This window comes from Mauremys reevesii, linkage group 11 (genome assembly GCF_016161935.1).
Source record: "Mauremys reevesii isolate NIE-2019 linkage group 11, ASM1616193v1, whole genome shotgun sequence".
NCBI lineage: Eukaryota > Metazoa > Chordata > Testudines > Geoemydidae > Mauremys > Mauremys reevesii.
Window position 1 is genome coordinate 26,580,107 of NC_052633.1, and position 23,038 is coordinate 26,603,144.

The 23,038-nt window shown below is 43.1% G+C and overlaps 1 protein-coding gene and 1 long non-coding RNA gene across 5 annotated transcripts in view; one reads left to right on the forward strand and one right to left on the reverse strand.

Moving 5' to 3' along the window:
• The window catches only part of LOC120374469, a 43,897-nt gene extending 33,205 nt beyond the window's left edge, over nt 1-10,692 (forward strand). The window contains exons 2-4 of the long non-coding RNA XR_005586120.1: nt 5,417-5,563; nt 6,479-6,559; nt 10,146-10,692. This is a non-coding gene — a long non-coding RNA (uncharacterized LOC120374469). The remainder of the gene's footprint in view (nt 1-5,416; nt 5,564-6,478; nt 6,560-10,145) is intronic.
• The window catches only part of MYO1B (myosin IB), a 180,812-nt gene that overhangs the window by 4,360 nt on the left and 153,414 nt on the right, over nt 1-23,038 (reverse strand). For all 4 annotated transcript variants that reach the window (XM_039494200.1, XM_039494198.1, XM_039494201.1 and 1 more), the window contains 6 exons: nt 20,209-20,283; nt 19,694-19,828; nt 18,384-18,490; nt 14,418-14,550; nt 12,651-12,803; nt 11,268-11,395 (listed from right to left, as the gene is read on the reverse strand). In XM_039494200.1, the coding sequence (XP_039350134.1) occupies nt 11,268-11,395; nt 12,651-12,803; nt 14,418-14,550; nt 18,384-18,490; nt 19,694-19,828; nt 20,209-20,283 (731 nt within the window). The remainder of the gene's footprint in view (nt 1-11,267; nt 11,396-12,650; nt 12,804-14,417; nt 14,551-18,383; nt 18,491-19,693; nt 19,829-20,208; nt 20,284-23,038) is intronic.

A 23,038-nucleotide genomic window follows, 5' to 3' on the forward strand; every position in this document is an offset into this window, starting at 1 on the left:
CAGAGATGCAAATCCACTTATTGATCTACCAAAGGTTAACATCTAGATTACATGCACCAAATAATAAAAAGGTCCTGTGATGAGGCCATTCTTGTAAACAAAGTTTTTAAAAATTAAAACAAGATGTATAGACGTATATTACAGGATTTCTTGAAATATCTTATCTACATTGTTCCTTGAGAAAACTTCCTAAAATAAATATGCACTGTTTCCCTCCACTGCTAGTAGTTTTGGGGTGTAGAATTGTAGATCCACTAACCATTTGCTGAGATAGGGTCACATGGCTAACACACAGAAATCTTAGTCCAGGTTAAAAGTGATGTGACAACATATCTAGGGAAAAGAGATCTTGTATTTGAGACATTTACAATTATTCCCCACTTACTGCAGCACTGGAACAGATCTCCTTGCTCTTCTACTGGTTTTCCAAAATCCTTCTCTAACTATATCCATTGCCATAAATGCTAAAATATCAAATTCCCAAGGCCAGCAGACTATTTCAAAGATGATAATGTTGTTCAAGTAGTAAATAACCTTAAAAATATAGTTAAGTGTTGTGTGGCATAAAACTAGCCTGCATAACCACTATACAATAAAAACAACGAGGGGTCCTTGTGGCACCTTAGAGACTAACAAATTTATTTGGGCATAAGCTTTTGTGGGCTAAAACCCACCTCATCAGATGTATGGAGTGAAAAATTCAGTAAGCAGTCAGTATATATATCACAGCACATGAAAAGATGTGAGTTGCCTTGCCAAGTGGCGGTTAGTGCTAATGAGGCCAATTCAATTAAGGTGGAAGTGGCCTGTTCTCAACAGTTGACAAAAAGGGGTAAATATCAAGAGAGGGAAAATTACTTATGTAGTGCTAATGAGGCCAATGCAATCAAGGTGGATGTCGCCCATTCACTATACAATAGATTTCTGTCTGGGGAAAAGTGGAATAAAGATTGTGTGCATTGTGCATCTAACAGTCAATACACATATTGGTAAATGCTTTAGGGTTCCAGAAGTTTTGCCCAACAGTATTCCAAGTAGCCATTAAGACTGAAGTTAATACAGAAAAGGATCTTTCTGATTTTATACCAGGGTGTTGCATTACAACTCTGACCTGTAGAAGGTAACCCAACTGCAGCACGTTTAAAGAAAAGATGGTTTTACTGGGTATAATGAAAAAATCTGGAATCCTCATTTGATAGAGAAAATATTCTAGATGTACAGAACTTATGATTTCTGGAGAATTTCTCTTGTAGATAAATAGTTAGGTACTTTTATGACCATCGTTATTGTAGTATCTGAGTGCCTCACAATCTAATGTATTTATCCTCACAACACTCTGTGGAGTAGGGAATTGCTAACATACCCATTTTACAGATGGGGAATGGAAGCATAGAGAACTTCTGAGTGACTTTTCCCTGTGTCACACAGGAAATCAGTGGCAAAGCGGGGTTTCCTTGAACCCCAGTTTCCCAAGTCCCAGGCTAATGCCCTAACCATTGGACCATCCTCATCAGAAATATAATAAAGACCATATCGAGCTGCTTCCTGCCCCAGAAGGACTATTGTTTACATGAAATTAAGTGGCACAGACTGGTAAGGTACCAAAATTATGAACACCTGGAGCATGTTTGTTCTGGATTGCTTCCATTCTGTGTTTCTGGAGTCTAGTAACCCTCATATTTCTTACTCTCTGTCAGTTTTCACAGTTCTCTGTTTAGTGATAATATACATTTCACAGCCCCTTCTCAGGCATCCGCAAGTTTCTGATAGCTGCTTCTTGCAGTCCAGAATCGATTCAATTCTGTAATCTGGTTTCTCTAACCCTTTATTTTCTACTGAGAGGGGAAAAAACTCCCTTGCAATCATCCAGTTGCTTAAAAAACATCAATATACCTTTATTAAGCCTTTCTGAATTTCACCACCACCACATGTAGAGAAGGGGTATCAGTAAACCAGATAGCATCACATCATTGTTTGACTCTTCCACAATTCCCATTGACCTAAACTAGGTCTTCTGTAATAGGCAGATTTTCCTTTCAGCATCTTTAAGAGGTTTTCCAGTAGGGGACAAAAACTTCAAAGAATTTTTCCCTTCAGCCGGAAATCACAAAATCAAGCTGTCTTTAAAGCTCTGGGGAAAAAGCAGACTGAGCTTTGCAGAGCTTCCACTCAGTACATTTTTCCTGCTGTACAATACCAGACGCTGAAGAGTCTCTGGCTCAGAGCTCCCAGCCATGTAGCATCTAGAAAGTGCCACTAAGCGCCTACATCCACAGGCTGTGTCACCAGTGCTGCACTTTCCTTGATGTTCTGACCTCTTGAAACAACCCCCTGCAGCTGGCCCACCATGTCTTGTGAGAATTTTGCTGATAAAAATGACAATACAGAAGATAGATAACCCCATTTCAGCACATCTGATTGGCTCAGCAGTTAGCCCCATCCTGTGACAATAAATAAATGCAAATAGACTGCAATGGAAAACTATTTCCCACCCCCAATTTAAAAAAAATAACTGATGGGGCATAATCACAGATCAATGGTATTCTTGCCTGCAGGTACTCCCTTTCCAAGGAGCAATGCACAGCAGAGACCAAGAATGTGGCACATAGTTTTCCCTCAGTTCCTAATCATGCAGCTGTGTTTAGATCTACACTTCAGAAGGGATAGCGCAGCAATATTTCACCATCACTGAACATGGTGCTACTATGAAGTTCTTCACATACTTTTGTGTGGATAAATTCAAGAACAACATATACCCGAAGGGTTTTAATTTCCAAGACAACAGATCCACAAGCAAAAATGCAAGCCTCTGTGAAGACAGACTGTTAACAGGAACGATAACAAGATCTCAATCCTCAGACAGGCCACACAAGTGCACTAAACAGTCTAACATGCATGCTGGAATGTGATTTTGATAGCATATGCTTCTCCACTGAGCATTAAATGAGATCCTTATTAAGAATTGCCTCAACATTTTAAGATGCTAAGGGCACCTATACTTATGATGAGTAAATTTAATTGCACTTTTTATAGTACTAAGAAAAAAGTTGATATTTTCAGATGAAGAGCAACAACTGAAGAACAACATCTGAAGAAGTGAGGGTTTTTTTACCCACGAAAGCTTATGCCCAAATAAATCTGTTAGTCTTTAAAGGTGCCACCGGACTCCTTGTAGCAACAACTCTGACTTTTCAAGTTAACCCTACATCTATCAGCTCCATAAACTGTACTTATTACTGGAATTTTAGGCCGCAATCTATGGTTAAGTGAGCAACAGCACATGAAGGGTTCAAGTTTTGCCTAGAGAAATTGTTAATTTCAGTAATGCTAAAAGAAGGTTACTCATCCTGTGCAGTAACTGAGGTTCTTCAAGATGTGTGTCCCTGTGGGTGCTCCACTTCAGGTGTCGGTGCGTCCCGGCACCATTGATCAGAGATTTTTAGTAGCAGTGCCTAGTTGGGACATGCGTGCGCAGTTGGTGTCCCGTGGCGTTGTTGGAGTCTGTTTGGCGCACGTGCATTTCGACCCCTTCAGTTCCTTCTCCACCGTAGAGTCCTTTAAATCGAACTCCAAAGTAGAAGGGAGGAGGGTGGGTAGTGGAGCACCCACAGGGACACACATCTCGAAGAACCTCAGTTACTGCACAGGGTGAGTAACTGTCTCTTCTTCTTCGAGTGGTGTTGCTGTGGGTGCTCCACTTCAGGTGAATGTAGAGCAGTACCCACTATTGTTGGGGGGTGTAGACGGGCCAACTCACCCCTGCGGCGCCTCCTGCTGGTGACTCCGGGAATTAGCTCAGTTCCAGTCCAGAGCGCCCTCTGCAGGCCGGTGATCCGCCTGTCTTCAGGCCCCCGTGTCCCGTCTTGGACCCGGTGCCCTTTTACATGGGGTGCTGCCCCCAGCAGTAACCCCTTTCTTTCAGGGTCTTCCCCCCTCAGGGAACCCTCACCCTCTATCCCCACCTTGTCTCAGTCTATGGCTACTGCCAGTCATTGTCTAGCCCCACGTCCTGGGGCAGACTGCAGTATCAGCCTATTCATCACTGGCAAGGAGGGTTTGGACCTGCTGCTTCTGCCTACCCCTGGGCTGCCCTCTGCAACCCCCAGTAGCTGTTGGTCCACTGCTGGGCCGCAGCCTGGGGCTTTCCAGGCTGGAGCTCCCCAGCTCCTCAGCCTTATCCCAGCCCTGCTTCACTCAGGTATCCAGTCTCTAGCTCCTTGCAGCCAGGCCCTTCTCTCTCTGAAGGCAGAGAGAGACTGTCTGCCTCTGGCCTCCCTGGCCTTTTATAGGGGCCAGCTGTGGCTCAGTTTGGGGCGTGGCCCTAGCTGCAGCCACTTCCCCAATCAGCCCAGCCTAGAGCAGCAGCTCTCAAGCCCTGCCAGGCTGCTTTTAAACCCCTCACAGCAGGAGCAGGGTTTCACCCTGCTACAGGGGGACTTTGGAATTGCGGGTTTGGCAGTGACAGCCAGTACTGTCTGATCTACTATAGTGTCCGCTCTGGTGTCTTGTATGCTGACGACCATGTGGTGGCTTTGCATATGTCAATAATGGGTATGTTGTGTAGGAACGCTACCGATGTTGATGTAGCTCGAGTGGAATGAGTTCTGATGCCATCAGGATGTTCAACGTCGTGGACCTGGTAGCAGGACCTAATACAGTCGGAGATCCACTTAGAGAGTCACTGTTTCGAAACAGCAGCTCCTTTGGAGTGTTCTGCAGTAGATACAAAGAGTCTAGGTGATTTACTAAATGATTTTTGTTCTGTTCAAGTAGAAGGCAATCACCTTTCTACATCGAGGGTATGAAGTGCCGCTTCCTGTAGGGTTTTGGGTAAAAAGTGGGGAGGTGTATCAGCTGGTTAAGGTGGAAAGAGGACACTACCTTTGGCAGAAATGTAGGGTGGGGTTGCATCATGATCTTGTCCTTAAAGAAATTAGTATACTGGGAGGTTGGCCATGAGTGCACTTAATTCCCCGACCGATCTGGCTGATGCGATGGCCACGAGGAATGCAACCTTCATGGACATGTGGAGTAAGGAGGAGATGGCTATCAGTTCAAAGAGAGGTCTCATGAGGCCCCTAATGTCAAGGTTCAAATTCCAGGTGGGTGTGGGGGAGTAGACTTCAGGGAAGAGGTTTTGGAGTCCAGTAAGGAAGTGTTTTTTAGTAGGGTGTGTGAAGACAGAGGTGCCATCCAGTTTCTCGTGGAAGGCATTGATTGCCGCGAGATGAACTCTGATGGAGCTGAGTGATACACCTTTGTTTCTGAATTCTAAAATGTAGTCTAGGATATCGGGAGGGGCGTGAGGGCTTTCTGTAAGCACATCATCGAGAAATGTTTCCACTTTTGGAGGTAAGTATTGTGGGAGGAGTTGCATCTCCTGTGTAATAACACGTGTGTGACTTGCTGTGAACAGGCTAGTTCATGCAATTGGAACCAAATTGGAGCCAGGCTGTCAGATGAAGTTTCTCCAGTTGTGGATGGAGGATGCACTGTCACTCTGGGAGAGGAGGTCCGGTCTCATCGGGAGAGTTCTCGGAGGGCGGATCGACATGCGAAGTAGGTAAGAATATCATGTCTGTCTGGCCCACGTCAGTGCGATAAGTATGACCTCGGCCTTGTCGTCCCTGATCTTGCGGAAAACTCTTGTGTATTAGAGGAATTGAAGGGAATGCATACATAAGTGTCCTGTTCCATGGGATTAGGAATGCATCTCCCAGGGAGCCAGTCCCAAGTCCCACTCTGGAGCAAAATAATTGCCATTTGTGATTCCTTGCTCTGGCTAACAGATCTATAGAAGGAGAGCCCCAAAGGGAGAATAAGTGGGATAAGACTGTAGGATTTAGTTCCTATTTGTGTTCCTGTGAAAAGTGTCTGCTGAGGGTGTCGGCAGTGGTGTTTTGACACCCCGGCAGGTATGAAGCTGTGATGTCTATGCGATGTCATATGCACCAGTTCCAAAGTTTGATGGCTTCTATGCACAGGGAGTGTCATCTTGCTCCCTCCTTGTCTGTTGATGTAGAACATGCATGCAGTATTGTCCATGAGTACTCAAATAGATTTGTTTAGAATGAGTGGGAGGAAGTGAAGGCAGGTGTACCTGACAGCTCTAAGTTCTAGGAGGTTTATATGCAGATGGGTCTCCAGTGCAGACCACCTGCCTTATGTCGTATGGTGTTGCAGGTGTGCATCCCAACCTACCAGGGAAGTGTCTGTGGTGAGCACGAGTGCAGGGGGATTTTGGCAAAAGGGAACTCCTGTGCTTATATTCTCCCTTTCTGTCCACTAGTGCAGTAAGTTCAGCACGTTTGCGGGTGGAGTTACCATCATATGGAAGCTGTGCTTGGCGGGTTTGTATACAGAACTCAACCAGCCCTGTAAGCACCTCATGCGTAGTCTGGCATGTTTCACCATGAACGTGGCAACTGCCATGTGGCCCAGAAGTTGCAGACACATTCTGGCTTCGATCCTTGGGCAGATGAACACCATGTGTATGAGGTCTTTGAATGGAGAGGAACCTGGCCTGCGGGAGGAAGGCTCTGGCGAGGGTCAAGTCCAGGTAAGCCCCAATGAACTCTATGTAAGTGTCACAGTGGACTTTTGGAAGTTTATTTGCAGTCTGATCCTTTGGAAAAGAGCGAGGTCGACTGTGTTGCCGTTTGCGTTTCTTTGTATGACTAGCCCTCGATGAAGCAGTTGTCCAGGTCTGGGAAAAATATGATCCTTTGTGTAGGTGAGCTGCTACCACCGCGAGTGTCTTGGAAAACACCTACAGTGCGATGGAGAGACCTAATGGGAACACACTGTATTGGAAGTGGTTGTGCCCCACTGTGACCCGTAGCAATCGTCTGTGTGCTGGGTGTATTGAGATTTAGAAGTTTGTGTCCAGTCTCCTCGTTCCAGCGCCGGTATTATCATGCCCAACGTTACCATTCTGAATTTTTGGGAGCGAACGAATTTGTTGAGTAGTCGCAGGTCTAGAATGGGTCGCCATCCTCTGCTTTTCTTCTGGTTCAAGAAATAGTGGGAGTAAAATCCCTTCCTTCTGTGTTGTGTTGGAACTCACTCCATTGCACCTAAGAGGAGCAGGTGAGTTACTTCTTCCCGAAGAAGGTAATAGGTAATAATAGGTAATAATTGGAGATATACCAATCTCCTAGAACTGGAAGGGACCTTGAAAGGTCATCGAGTCCAGCCCCCTGCCTTCACTACCAGGACCAATTTTTTGCCCCAGATCCCTAAGTGGCCTCCTCAAGGACTGAACTCACAACCCTGGGTTTAGCAGGCCAATGCTCAAACCACTGAGCTATCCCTCCCCCCTGGTGTTTGTGAGGGGGGTCCCTGAAATAAAGGGTATGGGATAGCCTGACTGCACTATTTCCAGGACCCAGCAATCCTGTGTGATGTTTTGCCAAGTGTGGTGGAAGCATTGGAGGTGATGACCAAAAGGGCAAGTAGGCGCTGCTGGTGGTAAGGAGTGGACGCTCAGACCCTTGACCAAGAATTCAAAATTTCAGTGTATTGCCCGACTGGTGGGAGGTAGGTTGTTCAGACTGGGTTTGTCAATGTCTGTTAGGCCTGCCGTGGGACCTCCTAGTGTCGTACTGTTTGGAATATGGGTGGTTGTATTACTGCGGGCGAGACCTCTGGTAGGGCTGGTATCTCTTTTGCTTGGAAGGAGGGGTGTAGATCCCTAGTGTTCAGAGGGTAGCCCTAGAATCTTTCATTATCTGAAGAACTTCATTGGTTTTTCCAGAAAAAAAGAGTGTCTTTGTTGAACGGTAAATCCTCCACTTTGGTCTGAAGCTCTTTAGGGATGCCAGATGAGGAGAGACAGGAGGCCCTACACATTACCACTGCAGTAGCTGTGGTGCAAGCTGCCATGTCCGCCATGTCCAGAGAGGCTTGAAGCACCATTCTGGATACTAGCTGTCCCTCTACCAGGACCAATTCAAAATCCGCTCTTCGGTCTTCTGGGATGTGGGAGGTAAATCCGCTCTTCGGTCCTCTGGGATGTTGTAATTATCAAGTCATAGCTAGTGAGAAGAGTGGTATAGTTGGCAATTCTAAATTGGAGAGTAGAGGATGTGTAAACCTTGCAACCTAAGAGGTCAAGGTGTTTGAGGTCTTTTTCCTGGGGTGTGGACTGGTAATGAGGTTGTTTAGCCCTATGGTTAGCCATTTCAATCACGAGGGAGGTGGGCTGCGGGTATGAAAATAAAAAGTCTATGCCCTTAGCTGGGACATAATATTTCCGGTCAGCCCGTTTACAGGTTAGCAGGACGGAGGCTGGTGTCTGCCAGATAGTGTCGGCCGTTTCTAAAATGGCTTTGTATATGGGGAGTGCAATCTTTGAGGAAGCCAAGGGTTGGAGGATCTTCAAGGAGTTTATGTTGACTGTCCTGTATTTCCTCCAATGGAATGCCCTGGCTGATTGCAACCCTCTTAAATAATTCCTGAAACTGCTTCAAGCCGTCTGTCATATTTGGCGGGGGTGGCATGATGGCTTCATTAGGCAAAAAAGGGGAGTTGTGTTTGGCAACTCCATGTCAGGTGCGGGCTCTTCTTCCACTTCCTCACGTGGATCCTCAAGGCAAGGGCGGCTCCAGACCCCAGCACGCCAAGCGCGTGCTTGGGGCGGCAAGCTGCAGGGGGCGCTCTGCCGGTCGCCGGGAGGGCGGCAGTCAGCTCCGGTGGACCTCCCGCAGGCGTGCCTGCGGACGGTCCGCTGGAGCCGCGGGGGACCAGCGGACCCTCTGCAGGCACGCCTGCGGGAGGTCCAGCAGAGCCACAGGACCGGCGACCGGCAGAGCACCTCCCGTGGCATGCCACCCTGCTTGGGGCGGCAAAATGTCTAGAGCCGCCCCTGCCTCAAGGGCTCTAGATGTTGATGGCGTTGGGGATCCAGGTGGACAGCAGATCTGCACTCTATGGGGTGAGGAGGTGCAGGAGTAGTGGGCTTTATAGGGTGCCGATGGGTCCCACGGTGCCCATTTCATGGGGCATGGTAGTTGAGGTCCCATCCTTGGTGTAGCAAACCATGGGAATTAGGGTTGGTCCTTGTAATGCATGTTCCTGTGAGGTGGTCTTTGTTGTGGTGGAAGAGAGTCGGATGGAGAAAAGACTGCGTCTCCGTGGTCATCGTCATCACTGTCTGTGAAAATAGAGTTTTCAGTAGGAGAGGGTGGCAGGATCAAGGGTGAGCCCTCGGTGCCGAGTAGAGGCAAATCCACTGTGATGTCTTGATGCGTTAGAAATTGTGTCTGTGCCAGAGCGTGCGGCACCGAGAATTTAGTCAGAAGCTGCTTTCTTTGGTCTTGGCTGGTGCCGGTGGTCCCATGGCAGCACCAGCAGCCAGTGCCGGATGGTGTCCGGTGCCAGGGGAGTCGCCAGTGCTGGGGCTCTTTGCACAGATGGCACAGACTCTGGCATGGGTGCTGGCACCTGTGGTGCCAGGGAGGAGACCTGGCCATGATGCGGTCTTGACTCCTTACATTTCTGCACCATATGCCTGGTGCAGAGGTGATGGGAATGTCGCAGGTGCTGACCCCTGAGGCAGTCAGCACCGCTGGCAAGGACCTAGTTGGGGACCATTTCTTTGTGCCCGGTTCCCTGTCTATGGAGGTCGAGGCTCTCTTCCTCGTCCCTTGAGAGGGTGGTGCCAGGCTCCTGGTCAGTTCCAACGTGGTCGGAGAGCACCTAGGAGAGGGTTTTGTTCTGCCCATCTCCAAATCAGGTTGGAGGGATTTCTCCATAAGAATCATCTTTAAAATGCAGGTCTCTGAGAGGTCTGTTTTTTAGATTATTGCAGTGGACGCACATAGTTGGGACTTGTGTCTCACTGAGGCATTTGACACACCAGGAATGTCCGTCCAAGCATGGTATGAGGTTATTGCAAGAGTAGCATTTTTTAAACCAGGAGACGCCAGCATCTTTAATGTGGCCCACTGAAGAAGGTCTAAGAACAAGACCATAGCGGAGTTCACTCCCAAAGGGGGAAGAGGGGTTAAGAAAAGCTAGGGGGTTTTTTTTGGAGGGGAGGTGGGGGTTTGTTTTGTTTTTAGTGAGCTCTATACATCTATCTAAAGGTAGGGTAGTAACTGGAGAGGTTTTATCTAAATAAAACTAATTTTCTCTCAAAATAGGGGAAGAGGTTCAGCACTGCCCCGAGTTCCATCTTCAGTCAAGGACGGCTGAGAAGGAACTGAGGGGGTTGAAACGCGCATGCGCCAAACAGACTTCAACGATGCCGCGAGATGCCACCTGCGCACGCGCGGCCCAACCGGGCACTGCTACCGAAGATCTCTGATCAACGGCGCCGGGACACACCAACACCTGAAGTGGAGCACCCACAGGGACACACATCTTGAAGAAAAAAGGACAGATTCTGCTTCCTTTATTCAAAAGGAACAGTACCTTACTCTATGAGCAGTCCCACTGTAATCTGTGGCATTACTCACAGAGTATGCTTCTATTCCACATGAGCAAATGTGGCAGAATCAGGCCTTAAGTCCCAAAACAACTGGTGATCTATTTCTTAACAGACCTTGCACTTAATCAATAAAAGCTAATTTACAAGGCAACTTTACTCCATGCTTATAACATTGATAATCTGAATCTTACCCAAGAGACCAAAACATGAAACAGAACTCAATGGACACAATTTATAATTGGAGATTCCAGTTTTCTGCCACAAACAACTGATTAAACATCAACAGGAATTTGAAGTAACATACACTGAAAAGAAGGTAAAAGATCTTTCAGATGAACTGACATCCTATTAATGTTTTGTCTCTGTCAATTACAGCCTGTATTGTTTCCTGTCATGTTCTCCATGATTCATTATTTGGACACACATAGTAGCAGCATGTAAAGCTGCTTATGTATGTGATTTACACACAGTGTGAAAACATAAATCTATACAAGTAAAACATGGTTTTAAATTTAATTTGTTTTTATTTAATTTCACTGATAATGAAATAGGATTTCTGCTCAAATGTATAATCTCATTTCAAACAAACCTAAAAACAAAGAATTTCTCTACTAAGTTTCAAGGCTCTAAAATAGCCAAAAATGAATACTGGAAATGAACACAGATAGAAACAGAAAACTGGAAACCCTAATTACAAGTTATTTTTCTGTCATCAGAAAAAAATCCCAGTTACATAAAGCTTGTTTATCCAAGGTTACATTTTTGACTGATGAACCTATCAGCATGCTGCACTGAAGGAAATGTCCTTTTAAAAACAAGCAAAAAATAAACATACTCATCAGAAATCTCGATGTTGAGCTTCTGTTTGGTCTGGCTGAGAGTTGTGCGGTAAAGCTTGGTGGCCATCTCAATAAGGTGATCACTGCTGAACAGGAAATCCCCTTTACCAGCTGCTCCTGAGCCCTGAAACAGAAAGAAATGTAGTTAGTATCAGCACAAATATACTCACAGGAATACTGTAGAGTTTTATATAGGTAAGCAGACTTTAGAACCCCTCCTTCCTATGCCACCCCCCACAATGCAAAACATAAGAAACAAATACCAGTAAAGCACACCACTGGGCAAGACAGGGTGGCAAGGAGGTTTCCTGTCACCACCAAGTGCCAGTATTTTGACATCGAAGTTAAAAAGGAACGCCATCCAAGTTTTGGGCTTCAAATATGAACCAATCTTAAACCTGTTAGAATCTGATGAGAAAGCTCCATGGGATTCTAACTATCAAGGTAGGTTCCCACTCAACCCAAAGGAAAGCCACTAAACTCTGTAGATCCTACAGAAATGTACTGTTTGAGTCTCCCTCTGCTGGCTATATCACAGCAATTCACACTATATCATAGGAACTGAAATCAACTGTTGATACTAGCACCCAGAAAAAGATGTTCTGGCATGACAGGGCACTATATGAATTGAATTTGTTCAACAAAACAACTAGGCTATCAGCTCCATTTAAGAAAGAAAAATGCTGACAGAACAGGTTTTTAAGAGGGTTCTACAAACAGTGAAGAGAAACAAAAGTACGTGTAGATTCTTTTAGATTGGTAACTAAATTAGTGATATAATAATGTAAATTTCTTCGAGCGCCCATCAAGGGGATGAATGGTAAAGTTAGTGATGAAGAATGCAGAGAGTAAGATGAAGTGAACAATAAAAATGTGGTAAAAATATTTTAACGAGTTTTTAGAAGCCTAGGTATAGAAGTTAATACATTTTTTCAGAAGAAAAAAAGGGGATGATATTTAATTTAAACTTCCTACTTCCCCTAAAGAGCAGAAACACATTTACTAATCTGTTCATTATACTTCAGTTACACTGAAGAGTCAGGGAAAGCTATACGAGGGGTTAAAAAGCTAAGGACAAGCCTTCACTATGAATAAAAACCAGACTAAAGGGCCATTTTACAAATGGAAAAAGTCTAAACCCTGAAAAGGCTGAAGCAAATCACTAGGTCTCATTTTCACAAGCGAACTGTCACCCATTATTTAACAGTTCCACTACCTGGTCTTTAGTAATCTTAAACCTACCACTTCATAGATGTGGCAAAGGTTTAGACAGCTGTTTTAACCCTATATGCTAACACCACAAGAATTAATGATTTAAAATAATTTCTTCTCATACAGTATAAATTTGCTTGATAATTTATTACAGATTTAAACTCTACCTCTTTGAGGTGCACAGCAAAAAAGCCATCATTTTGAGAGCTCATGGACACTTTAGTAACATCACCCAGAGGGACCTCTGACTTGATATGTCCGGACTTTTGATCAGCAAGGAGGACATTATTTTTTGTTAACAAGAAAATCCTGGATGCACACTGTAAAATGAGAAAATGAAAAACATTATCTATTCAAACACACAGAGATGAAGACTCTACAACAGAGTAACCATTAAGAAAACAAACAGTTCATACAACTAAGAACTGTGGCTCAAATTTTCAAACCTGAGTGTTTTAAGTTCAGCAGGAGCTGCAGTTTGATCAACATCTCTGAAAATGTGGTCACCTTTACTTAACTGCCTTCTTATCGAGCCAAAAGCCTAATGCACCTCCAGTTCTTCATTTTGCCCCCTATGCTTACATGTATAAATACAATGTTTTTAATTGTAAGTTTATAGATGTACAATCTGAAAATGGAAAGTCAGAATACATATATAAATGAGAATAACCATGATTCTTCATTCCTTGTGCACTGCAAATGTCTACTGAAATCAACATAAATTTTGGGTGCAGAGTAAATGCAGTATCAAGTATATATATTTGTGTGCACACACTATGTACCAAAATGCTCATGTATTTTAAATACTACCGTATATACTCTATCATAAGCCAGTTCGTTTATAAGCCGACCCCCGCAAGATGGATAAGTAAAAGTGGAAAATGTTTATGACCCATTCATAAGCCGACCCTATAATTCAGGGGTCAGCAAACTTTGGCTCCCGGGCCATCAGGATAAGCTGCTGGTGGGCCGAGATGGTTTGTTTACCTCGAGTGTCTGCAGGCACGGAGGTAAACCTAAGTAAACAAAGTTTCCTGGCACGCCAGCTGCTTACCCTGACAGGCTGGGACAGCAACTGGTGGGGAAATTTTTTTGGGGGGGAGAAGCCAGAAGTCAGAGGAGTAACTCCTGTGACCACCCCCCACATGAACCCACCCCTAGCCCGCAACCCCCCACACTCTCCCCAACCCATCCCTTCCCACCTTACTCTTCCCAACCCAGCCTGCTCTGGTGGCCCAGACCGGGCGGAGCGGTCACAGCCTGCTCTGGGGGGCGGAGCCGAGCGGCACAGCCTGCCAGCCCCAGAGTTGCAGCTGTTTCGGAGGCTGGTGGGAGAGCAGCGTGGCCAGAAGCGGAGAGACTCTGGCCCTACCTCTTCCTTTCTGGCTCTGCTGGCTGTGCTGCCTCTGTTGGGGGGAGGGACTGTGTCCCACCTCTCCTTCTCTATACCCGTTCATAAGCCGACCCCCTTCTCTGGTGCTTCCCTTTCCTTCAATTCGGCTTATGAACGAGTATATACGGCATGTTGTCCTCTGCTATCATCTCACAGAACTATTCTCCTAATACACAGCTAAGCATTATTTTTTCTAAACAACATTTTTTGGACATTAGAAACATACTTATCCTAAAAGAATTCCACACTTCCACCGTCTAAAATAGATAATTTAATAAGAACAGTTATGAAAGAAATTACCTTCAATTAATAAATAATACCTGCCTCTTATGCAGCACTTTTCATCAATAGAGCTCAAAATGCTTTGCATGTGAGGTAAGCATCAATATCCCCATTTTACAGATAGGAAAACTGAATAAATAAGCATTTTATTACCTTCAGAATCATTGAGGGGAAAAATAAAATTGCCCTATATGTTAATTTACAACAAGACCTATCACATCAGAATGCCCTTTGGGATTAAACAGTGCTATTTTATTACCTTCCCATTAGCTCTATTGATTTTATTCACAACTTCAGCAATAATGATCTTTTCTTCCACAGCATCTTTGAGTTTTTTGTACTTGGGGTTCTTGCTGATTTCCAGGTAAGCCCCATGGAATGGCTGCCCAACACTATGGAAGGACAAAACAATACAGAAACACTCAAGTTAAATTTGACCTTTGGGCACAAGTGAAAAATCCCAGAACATTCTGGTGCAGGCTTTACAATGGTGGATTGGTGCCAATGGCAGTCCCAAAGACCTTATTCATGGGTATTGTATTTACTTGCATATACTTTCCCACCATAGAACTTCATTAGTTGCATGATGTTTAACACAAGAATATATAAAATATCCCAGTCTCAGCACTTAGGTAGGTATTTTCCAATGGGCCTAAAGCAATTTGTAAGGCATTCAACTCCCATTGATTTTCATGGGAGTTGGGTGCTTACCAGTCCTCTGTGCCTTTGCAAATCTCTCCATGAATATACGCCAGATTTGGATCTATCTCCTATTTAGTTCTATCTGACAGCATTCTGACTTCCAAAACCTCAACTGTACATTTTAATGCATAATACTGCATTCTTCAGTCTTGAACTGTTCCTACATGAGAAGCATCACAACCAGAGATATAGTGAACACTGCTTCTTCCGTCCTGCAGCACAAAAGGGATTTCTAAGTTCCACAGGCAGTCGTCTATTGGCTGGAGGCAGACATAAAAAAAATGGATGTGCCAACCAGGATCCAAGGACAGCACCCTCACAGAAATATGGCAGCCTCCACTTTTTCCAGGAGTGGGAAAGAGTGTAAAAAAAAAAAAAAGTTTTTTGATCTCCTCCTCTATTGTTAAGAGAAATAGAAAGAACTGGTACAGACACTTAAATAAAGTGAAGAAAAAGATATTCCAGGATCTATTATATGAAAGAAAGGAGTAAGACTGAGCGAAGCCTGGAATGAAAAGGAAGTATAAGAAAAGCAAGAGAGATGTTACAAGTAACGTATTTTTAAATGTATTAAATATAAAGTTGTTGGCTGCTGATAACCTTTCCCATTAACACACAACTGTTGTATGCTTCTAAAATGCAGGTAGTGTCAATTTGGGGACCTTCGAAGACCACATTTTCTCACCCTGGCTAGTGGACTTAATTGGTCTAGGTTCTTAAGTTAGTAAGTACTGGGTAAGATTTTCAAGCCCTGCTTCAGGCAACAGAGCTGCACAAGAAGTATATTTAACCAAACAAGTTTTCAAGAAACACTAGCACTTCCTTCTCTCTGCTGCCACACAAACAAATTAGCTGAAAATGTTTTGTAAGTCTTTAATCAGTGTGGTTTCATTTCATTCTGAATTTAGGAAGCATTTTGGTTGAAAATATAAAATATGGATTCTGGCTGAACCATGAGTTGAAGATTTAATTACAATGGGCATTGGCTTTCATTTAATCAATTCCCCACTGCTCAAACAAGAAATCTCTCCACATTCAGATTCTGACTAGCAGGCTGGAGAGAACAGTCTAACACAAGCTACTCTTATACAAAAATAAGACACACCACAAGGTTTGTTTCCACTGAAAACTGAACTTCTAGTTTCTCAGCTCCAATCATAAAACTTAAATTTAAATCAAGCTTCTTTAAAGAGCCTCAGAACTGATTTTTATCTGCTTTATTGCATACAACACAAATATGTCTGCAGCCCAAAGAAAAATGTAGACATTCTTGCAATTACTTGAGCAATGTTAACTGGGCAGATAGCACCAACTGGAGACTCATCAGAAATTCCCTGGCATTTTCAGGCCTCTACCTGTCTGAAATACTGATAAGAGTATTTGTAGAGATATGTAAGATTTTAGCAAGCCTAGACACTATCACTGAGTAGACAGAGTCTCTGGAATAGAAATAATTGCCAAACAAATGTGGCCTTGGGAAGATAAAAAGCTTTACAAGTTTCAGCATTGAAAGATATTTCTTAACATGCTTAACTACAAAATTGCCTAGTCCTCACATTCCAACACTGCTTACTTTTTTCATTAATATTTTAGCATCAATTAAGCTTAAATAATGACCACAGCAAATCTGTTAGCAGCAAGTATTTTTGTTTGCTTCCTATTGTCCAAATCCTGAACAAGTGAGAAAGGCCTACACGCTGCTGCAAAGATCATTTTCCTAGCCTGTCTCTTTGACCTTGTCACTCCTCTCTTTACAGCCCTCCACTGGCTACTCCCTTCTTTGCTGCCTCAGACATAAGCCACTTGTCTTTACTTTCAAGCAACCTACTTCACAACCTATCCCCACCAGAACAAGAGAGTCCTAAAAAAAAAAAAAAAGGCCAGAATGAAGGGCAGTGGGAGGCCACAGGAGTGAGCAGTGGGGAGCAGGGGGCTACTGGCGGTGGGGGGGGGGGACTAGGAAGATAAGGGCAGTGGGGAAGTTTGGGGAGCAGGGGGTAACTCTCTGCAGAGCCTGTCCTGTCTCCACCTCTCCCCTCCCCAATATCTCCTCTTCTCTTGCTAATGTGTGCCAGTTTCCACAACAGATATTCCAGCTACCTATGCCCAGGACCCTGTGGAGACTCTGCAGTCCAACTCCCAACATTGCCTGGCTCCTGTTCTGCCTCAGGTTCCCAGCAGCTCCATCTCCTGAGCTCCCCCACCCAGTCCTGCCTGCAGCGCCCCGGCTCCCTTCATGCTGAGTGCCCAACCCCCGGCACCTGCCGGCTCAGATGACAGCCTGCAGCCAGAGACAGAAAGGAGCTGCCTGGCCCAGGACCAGAGGAAGTACTGGAATGCCACTCCCGCACAACTCAAGTGTGGATACCCACCTTCCCTGTCATCTCTCATTCACTATCTAAAGGTTGATGCCTGTCTCTGAGCAGACCATGATGCCAGCCTCCATCCCCCACTTGTTACATTTTCAAACAACCACTTTCATGCTCTGTCCTGCTGCCCCACATGGTGGGGAGGAGATCCCTGTAAACATCCACAAAGCCCCCTCCTTCAAACTCTCCTTTGTGGTGACACCTCCAAAAAACTTAACGGTTATGCTGCTAGTGCGCTGCGGACCACTGCCTATCAAGCTGACCAGTACTGCCTCCTTGTTTCCTTGTACTCTTCCCCTGGATCTATCTGCTGTGCCTTCTCTTACACTTAGATTGTAAGCTACCTGGGGCAGTGACCATCTTTTTTTATTCTGTATTTGTACAGCACCTAGAACAGTCATGTCCTGGTCCATAACTAATGCACTTTCATGCTAGGGTAATACAAATAATTAATCATAATGAATCTGCACCGTGTTACTGCAGGGCTGGGAGATGGGATCCTTAGCGCCAATGTGTATTGTATGCTCGGCTATGGAGTAGCCAAGCCATGGCTTGGTATCGCTGGGGATGGTGGGAGGGAGTAGTGGACTCCACTGGTTGCTCTCTCTCATGTGGGATGTAGGCTACTTAGCTTCGCGCAGAGTGTGGGCTCCAAGGCCTTTTCCTCATTTGTGAGTGAGATTGTTAATTCCACCCCTTCACCTTGTTCCGTGGCTATTTGTTGTGGCACTCACTGCCAGATCAGCAAGGCACGAGAAGGAGGCATCCAGTCCCCTTATGCAGGTTCGCTAAATGTTTAATTACGCAAAGAAACATTCTTTCTGCTACATTTAGGGTCTTGGCACATGAAAACAGTCCTCAGTGTTTACATTGACAAAACTGGTGGCAGTTTCTGGGTATAATGATTCTAACAGAACACCATCAAAAATCAGCAGTTTAACATTGAATTTAGAAGCAAATTGATTTCACTGTGTAAAACTGACAAAATAAACTACGAGACCTCCATGTTTTGATCAAGCCAGTAATCCAGAAACAAAAAATTCTCAAGGCATTTAGGATTAGCAAACTGGTCCACAAAAAACATCCACAACAAGCAGTATGGGTGCAGATTATTTTTCTTTTACACTGTGAGCAGTGGTACCATAACTCATTACCTGGCTGGATATAAAGCCTTCTTGTCCTTGAAAAGTTCACTGGCTTCCAGTTTTTCTTCATATATAAGCTTCTGTTGATCCGTGAACTGGTCTCTGTACTTTTTACACTACAACACATGACATTTTAGAGGAATCATAAATCATTCTTTGAAATCTGCTTTAATGCAGCAGCCATCACTGATTACTATTCACTTATTGCTTAAGATACACATTCTTAGTATATTTCTGGAGTGACTCAACTCCATCCCTACATGCCATGGTAACACAGCAACCACTAGCTGAGGCACGTCAGCCTTTGCCTGCTTTACTCACCACTGCATTATATTAGACACAGAGATGATTTTAAAGAAAGTATTTCATTTAAGTATATATGGTCAGCTGACTGTACTGTCAGCTAAAATCCCAACCGTACTCCTCTGTAGGAGTTCACAAGAACAAAGCTTCACAGGTGTCCTCAGTGTATTTTTTGTTGGGGGGGGGTTGCCCTTTTTTTTCCCCCCGTATGATGTACTACAACACAGCCACTTTACATAACTGATACAATAATCAGGATCCGGCTGTTCCTTTTAGCAGGCAGAACTGTATTGCTGTAAATGTTTCATCCTGGAGTTGCTTTGAGTGGGGCCCCCTACTTCCAGCATTAACTCAACTTTCTGTAAGCAAACACAATTTAGAATATAAACAACATCAAATAATTACCAATAGTTATTAATACACATACACAAATATACATAACTATCAAAGTGCGGCTGGAGAATTTAGATCTGTTTGCAGAATTCAGCATGTTCCCAATTTACCATGTTAAAAGGTTACAAGAGAATCTTTCTTCTTGACAATTTGCAGAAAATGGCATAGTTGCAAAGAGATCATTATGGATGCTGAGTGCTCACAAAGTGTCTTGTCAGCACTTAAATAGATTCTTGCCATTTTCTCCATTAACAGGTCCAAAACAAATTTCAGCTAACCACAGTTCACATGCATAATATTCCACTGAGTATTTCCAGTTTTAAACTGAGCGAACACCAGTCCTGGATATGAACATAAGTATTATAAGCGACCAGTTATGCATATTCACCTCATATTAAATTGAGATCCCGGGGGAGGAGAAGCAATACACTTTACTCTTTTTTTCCCCAACCATTGAAAGGACTAGATAATGTATGGTTATGTCTGGAAGGCCAAACACAATGATAAAAACAAAGTTTATGCAAAAAAATTAGTGGCCAACACTGTAGCAAATATTTCCTAAAAATACATCCTCCATAAACAAAACTGAGGCACTCAAATCATATGACCAAAATGTACCCTACCCTCCACAAGTGGAAAATCCTCTTCAGTTCTTTGTGAGTTGAATCCAAGAAGAGGTAAGGCCTTGCTGGCCAGTTTTTGTCTATTGGTGATAAAGAAGGCATCTTATTCTTCATTTCCAAGAAGTACTTTTGCATCTGTGATAAATTTAAAGCAAGATGTTTTATTCATCTCAACCAGTAAAGATACCGAAACAAGCTAGAAATGACAGGTGCTCTTCAACAGTAAGTGTTGTTATTCAACTGCAACTCCCACATTTATTAAGCCTGCTCACAAGTTTGGGAGGCTAAATTTACTGAGAAATGCTGATGCTGCTTTAGGTGTAGGCTGCCCATGTCCTTAAATTCAAAACATGTTAATATCCCTTCTTTACAACATAAAGAACTAAATAGTCATGCTATCACCTCTGTAGTATGACGACTCCTTTACAAATATTAAGGCACTCATGCAGCTAACACTTCTGACTATGCTAGAAAACAAAATTTTATATTAACCTATAATGTATACAGGTACTTACAATTTTCTGAAGTGTAAATTCATAAATTTTCCTTCCAGCATTGGCGCGGAAGAATTTCCTGTATTCTCTACGGACCTGAAACATTAAACAAGCCTTCAGAGTGAATATGTATAAATTAACATTTATCCATAAATGGTTTTAACAACACATTGTACATTAAGTGAAAAGTGAAAAGTGAAGTTACGAGCGTGGCCAATGGAAACAACAGAAAAATCAGGCACACTCAAGATGTGGGAAATAGGTTACAGACAAAGATAAAAGTTGCCTAAAGCTGCAAAGAACTATATTAAAAGTGATACTGTAAAAAAAAAAAGCAGAGGACTTTCCATTATCTTTACAACTGTCAAATATGATTAAGTTGATTGCATATTGAAAATATTTTCACAGCTGTAAGCCTGGGATAAAGAGAGTGGAGCTCTTTTAGTGATAAGGATTTTATTGACTCAATTGCCACTGGGTCAATTTGTGAATTATTTTGTTAATTGATGGGAGGATTTTTTTCTGTACATGCACTTGGAGGTTTTTTGATGTGTGTATTTTATAAACCTAAATAAACAGAGATAATGATAAACATTAATTAAAGTGAATTCAGAAGGAAAGTACTAAACATCAAATTTTTCATACAAGTGCTCTTAAAAAAATATCAGGAAAATGAATTACTGGTGATTGTGAAAGAAGCAGAGAAAACAGATTAATTTTGCTTAGGGTCAGATGCATGAAATAAAATTTAGCAGAAAAAATCATGAGTAATCATTAAAAGCCACTTTTAGAGGAGATTTCCGATACTACACCTCCACCCCGATATAATGCGACCCGATATAGCGCTCCGGCAGATCAAAGCAAGTTCGATATAACACGGTTTCACCTATAACGTGGTAAGATTTTTTGGCTCCCGAGGACAGCCTTATATTGGGGTAGCGGTGTACTTTATACATGTGATTTTTAAAGCAACTCTAAGGTAGAAAACTGAGAAATTTCTACCTCTCTCTGCTACTACCACTAACCTCTCCAACTATTACACACTTGAAAACAAAATTGAGACAACACACCTTATTTGGACTTTTATGAAATGCCCAAAATTCGTGACAAGTTAGCTGAAATTCATGAACTTTTTTGCATGCCTTGGCTGAGTTAGAAGCAAACCTGTTAAAATTTTTAGTGGAAATCAGGAAAAACGGCTATGGTCTTGCATACTTTTCCACACAGCAAGCTCAGTGGTTTTGGCAAATTTTGCATAGTGTTCTTGGATTCATCTGAACCAAAACCAAAGTGAAAGCCAGGGGGTGAAAACCCACATTAGTCAAAACACAAAAGGTTCACATAGCCCCATGCCACCAGCCCTCTCTCTGGTCCTGAGTTTCTCACACAGCTCGACTCTAAGCCACCATTTTGAAAAGAAGAATTTCTCAAATGTTCTCATGGAAAAAAAACCAACATTAGGAGGGGAAAAAAACCTTTTTAATCACACATTACTGAGATACGTTAACAGCATTAACAGTATTTAAAGTGCTTCATTCTTTCCAAACTTTCTCCGTTCACATTTTTCTTTTCCTCTTCAGTTAATAAGGGATTTTTTCCCTTTAGTTGTACATGGGATTTTTTTTAATGAATTGCTGAAATGTTCAGTAAAACCTATATCTTCCTTATGCTGTTAAGGTTTAGCCCTCTCTAACTAGCACACAACCACTATTGGCACGTTAGCAATGGATATTATCCACCTATAAACAGATTAACACCTTCAATCCCAGTCTGACAACATTCACTGAAAAATATTAAAAAGGTGACTTCCTTGTAATACACGGGTCCCAAATCTCACCGAGTTCTAGCTGGCACTCCTTAAAAACACAGTTGTTATTACTCTTTATGAGCAGTCGTCTGTGTAAGCTTAGTTTTTAATGAGAATACTGTAACACACACACTCACTCTCTCCCCTCCTCCTGGCACAGTAGGAAAGCCAGCAATAATATAATTCCTTAGCAGATCAGTACTAGAGAACCCCAAATCTGGGAAGTACTGTAAATGCTATTAAAATCCCATGTATTTACTATAAACTAAAGAAAGAAAAAAAGAAAGAAATCTTGATCCAGCTCTATTTTTCAAAATACTAATGATCATGATTCAAATAGGTGAAAGTGCTTTGATTTAAAAGCTGTTAACTCAAAAGCTTCCCTCTACAAACATGTTGGAAGAAAATAGGTATCTAACCAGGCAAACAAATCACACAGCATTGGTGTAGAAATGATTATACATAGCTAGGATCTTGCCATGGAACTCACAGCGTGTATTCATATTCCAAAGAATGAGTCCATTAGATGAGTCCATTTCTGCTAGAAATAAACCCTTCAGATCCATAGCATATACAGACAAAGGCATGCCCTTGTCATATAACATGTTAAAGGTTTTGGCTTTATTAAAGTTAGTTTTCATTTAAAAAATGATGCTCAATATACAGCAGTGTTCTTGACTTCCTAGAAGGGACATTCTCTTGGTTTCTAATCATAAAAACTGACCTACCTTGACAGCAGTAAAGCATGATTCTAATCTGAAGAGTGACTTCTTAAAAATGGCATCTTCATATCCCCTGCTCTCCTTCCCATATATATAATGAGTCACATTTAATTTAGTGACAATAAGTTTTCACTACATTTTATCCATGTTAGCACACAATAGCACACCTCTGAAGAGTTATGACTTATGCATCACCAACAGAACTGTCAAAGTTTCAACTGTAGAAACCTGTCCCCATTTACACTTGTGTAATCCCGGTTTGGCCGAGAAAATCTCTATTAGTGGTGACAACGATCAAGCCAAAAAACACTCATCTGGTCTC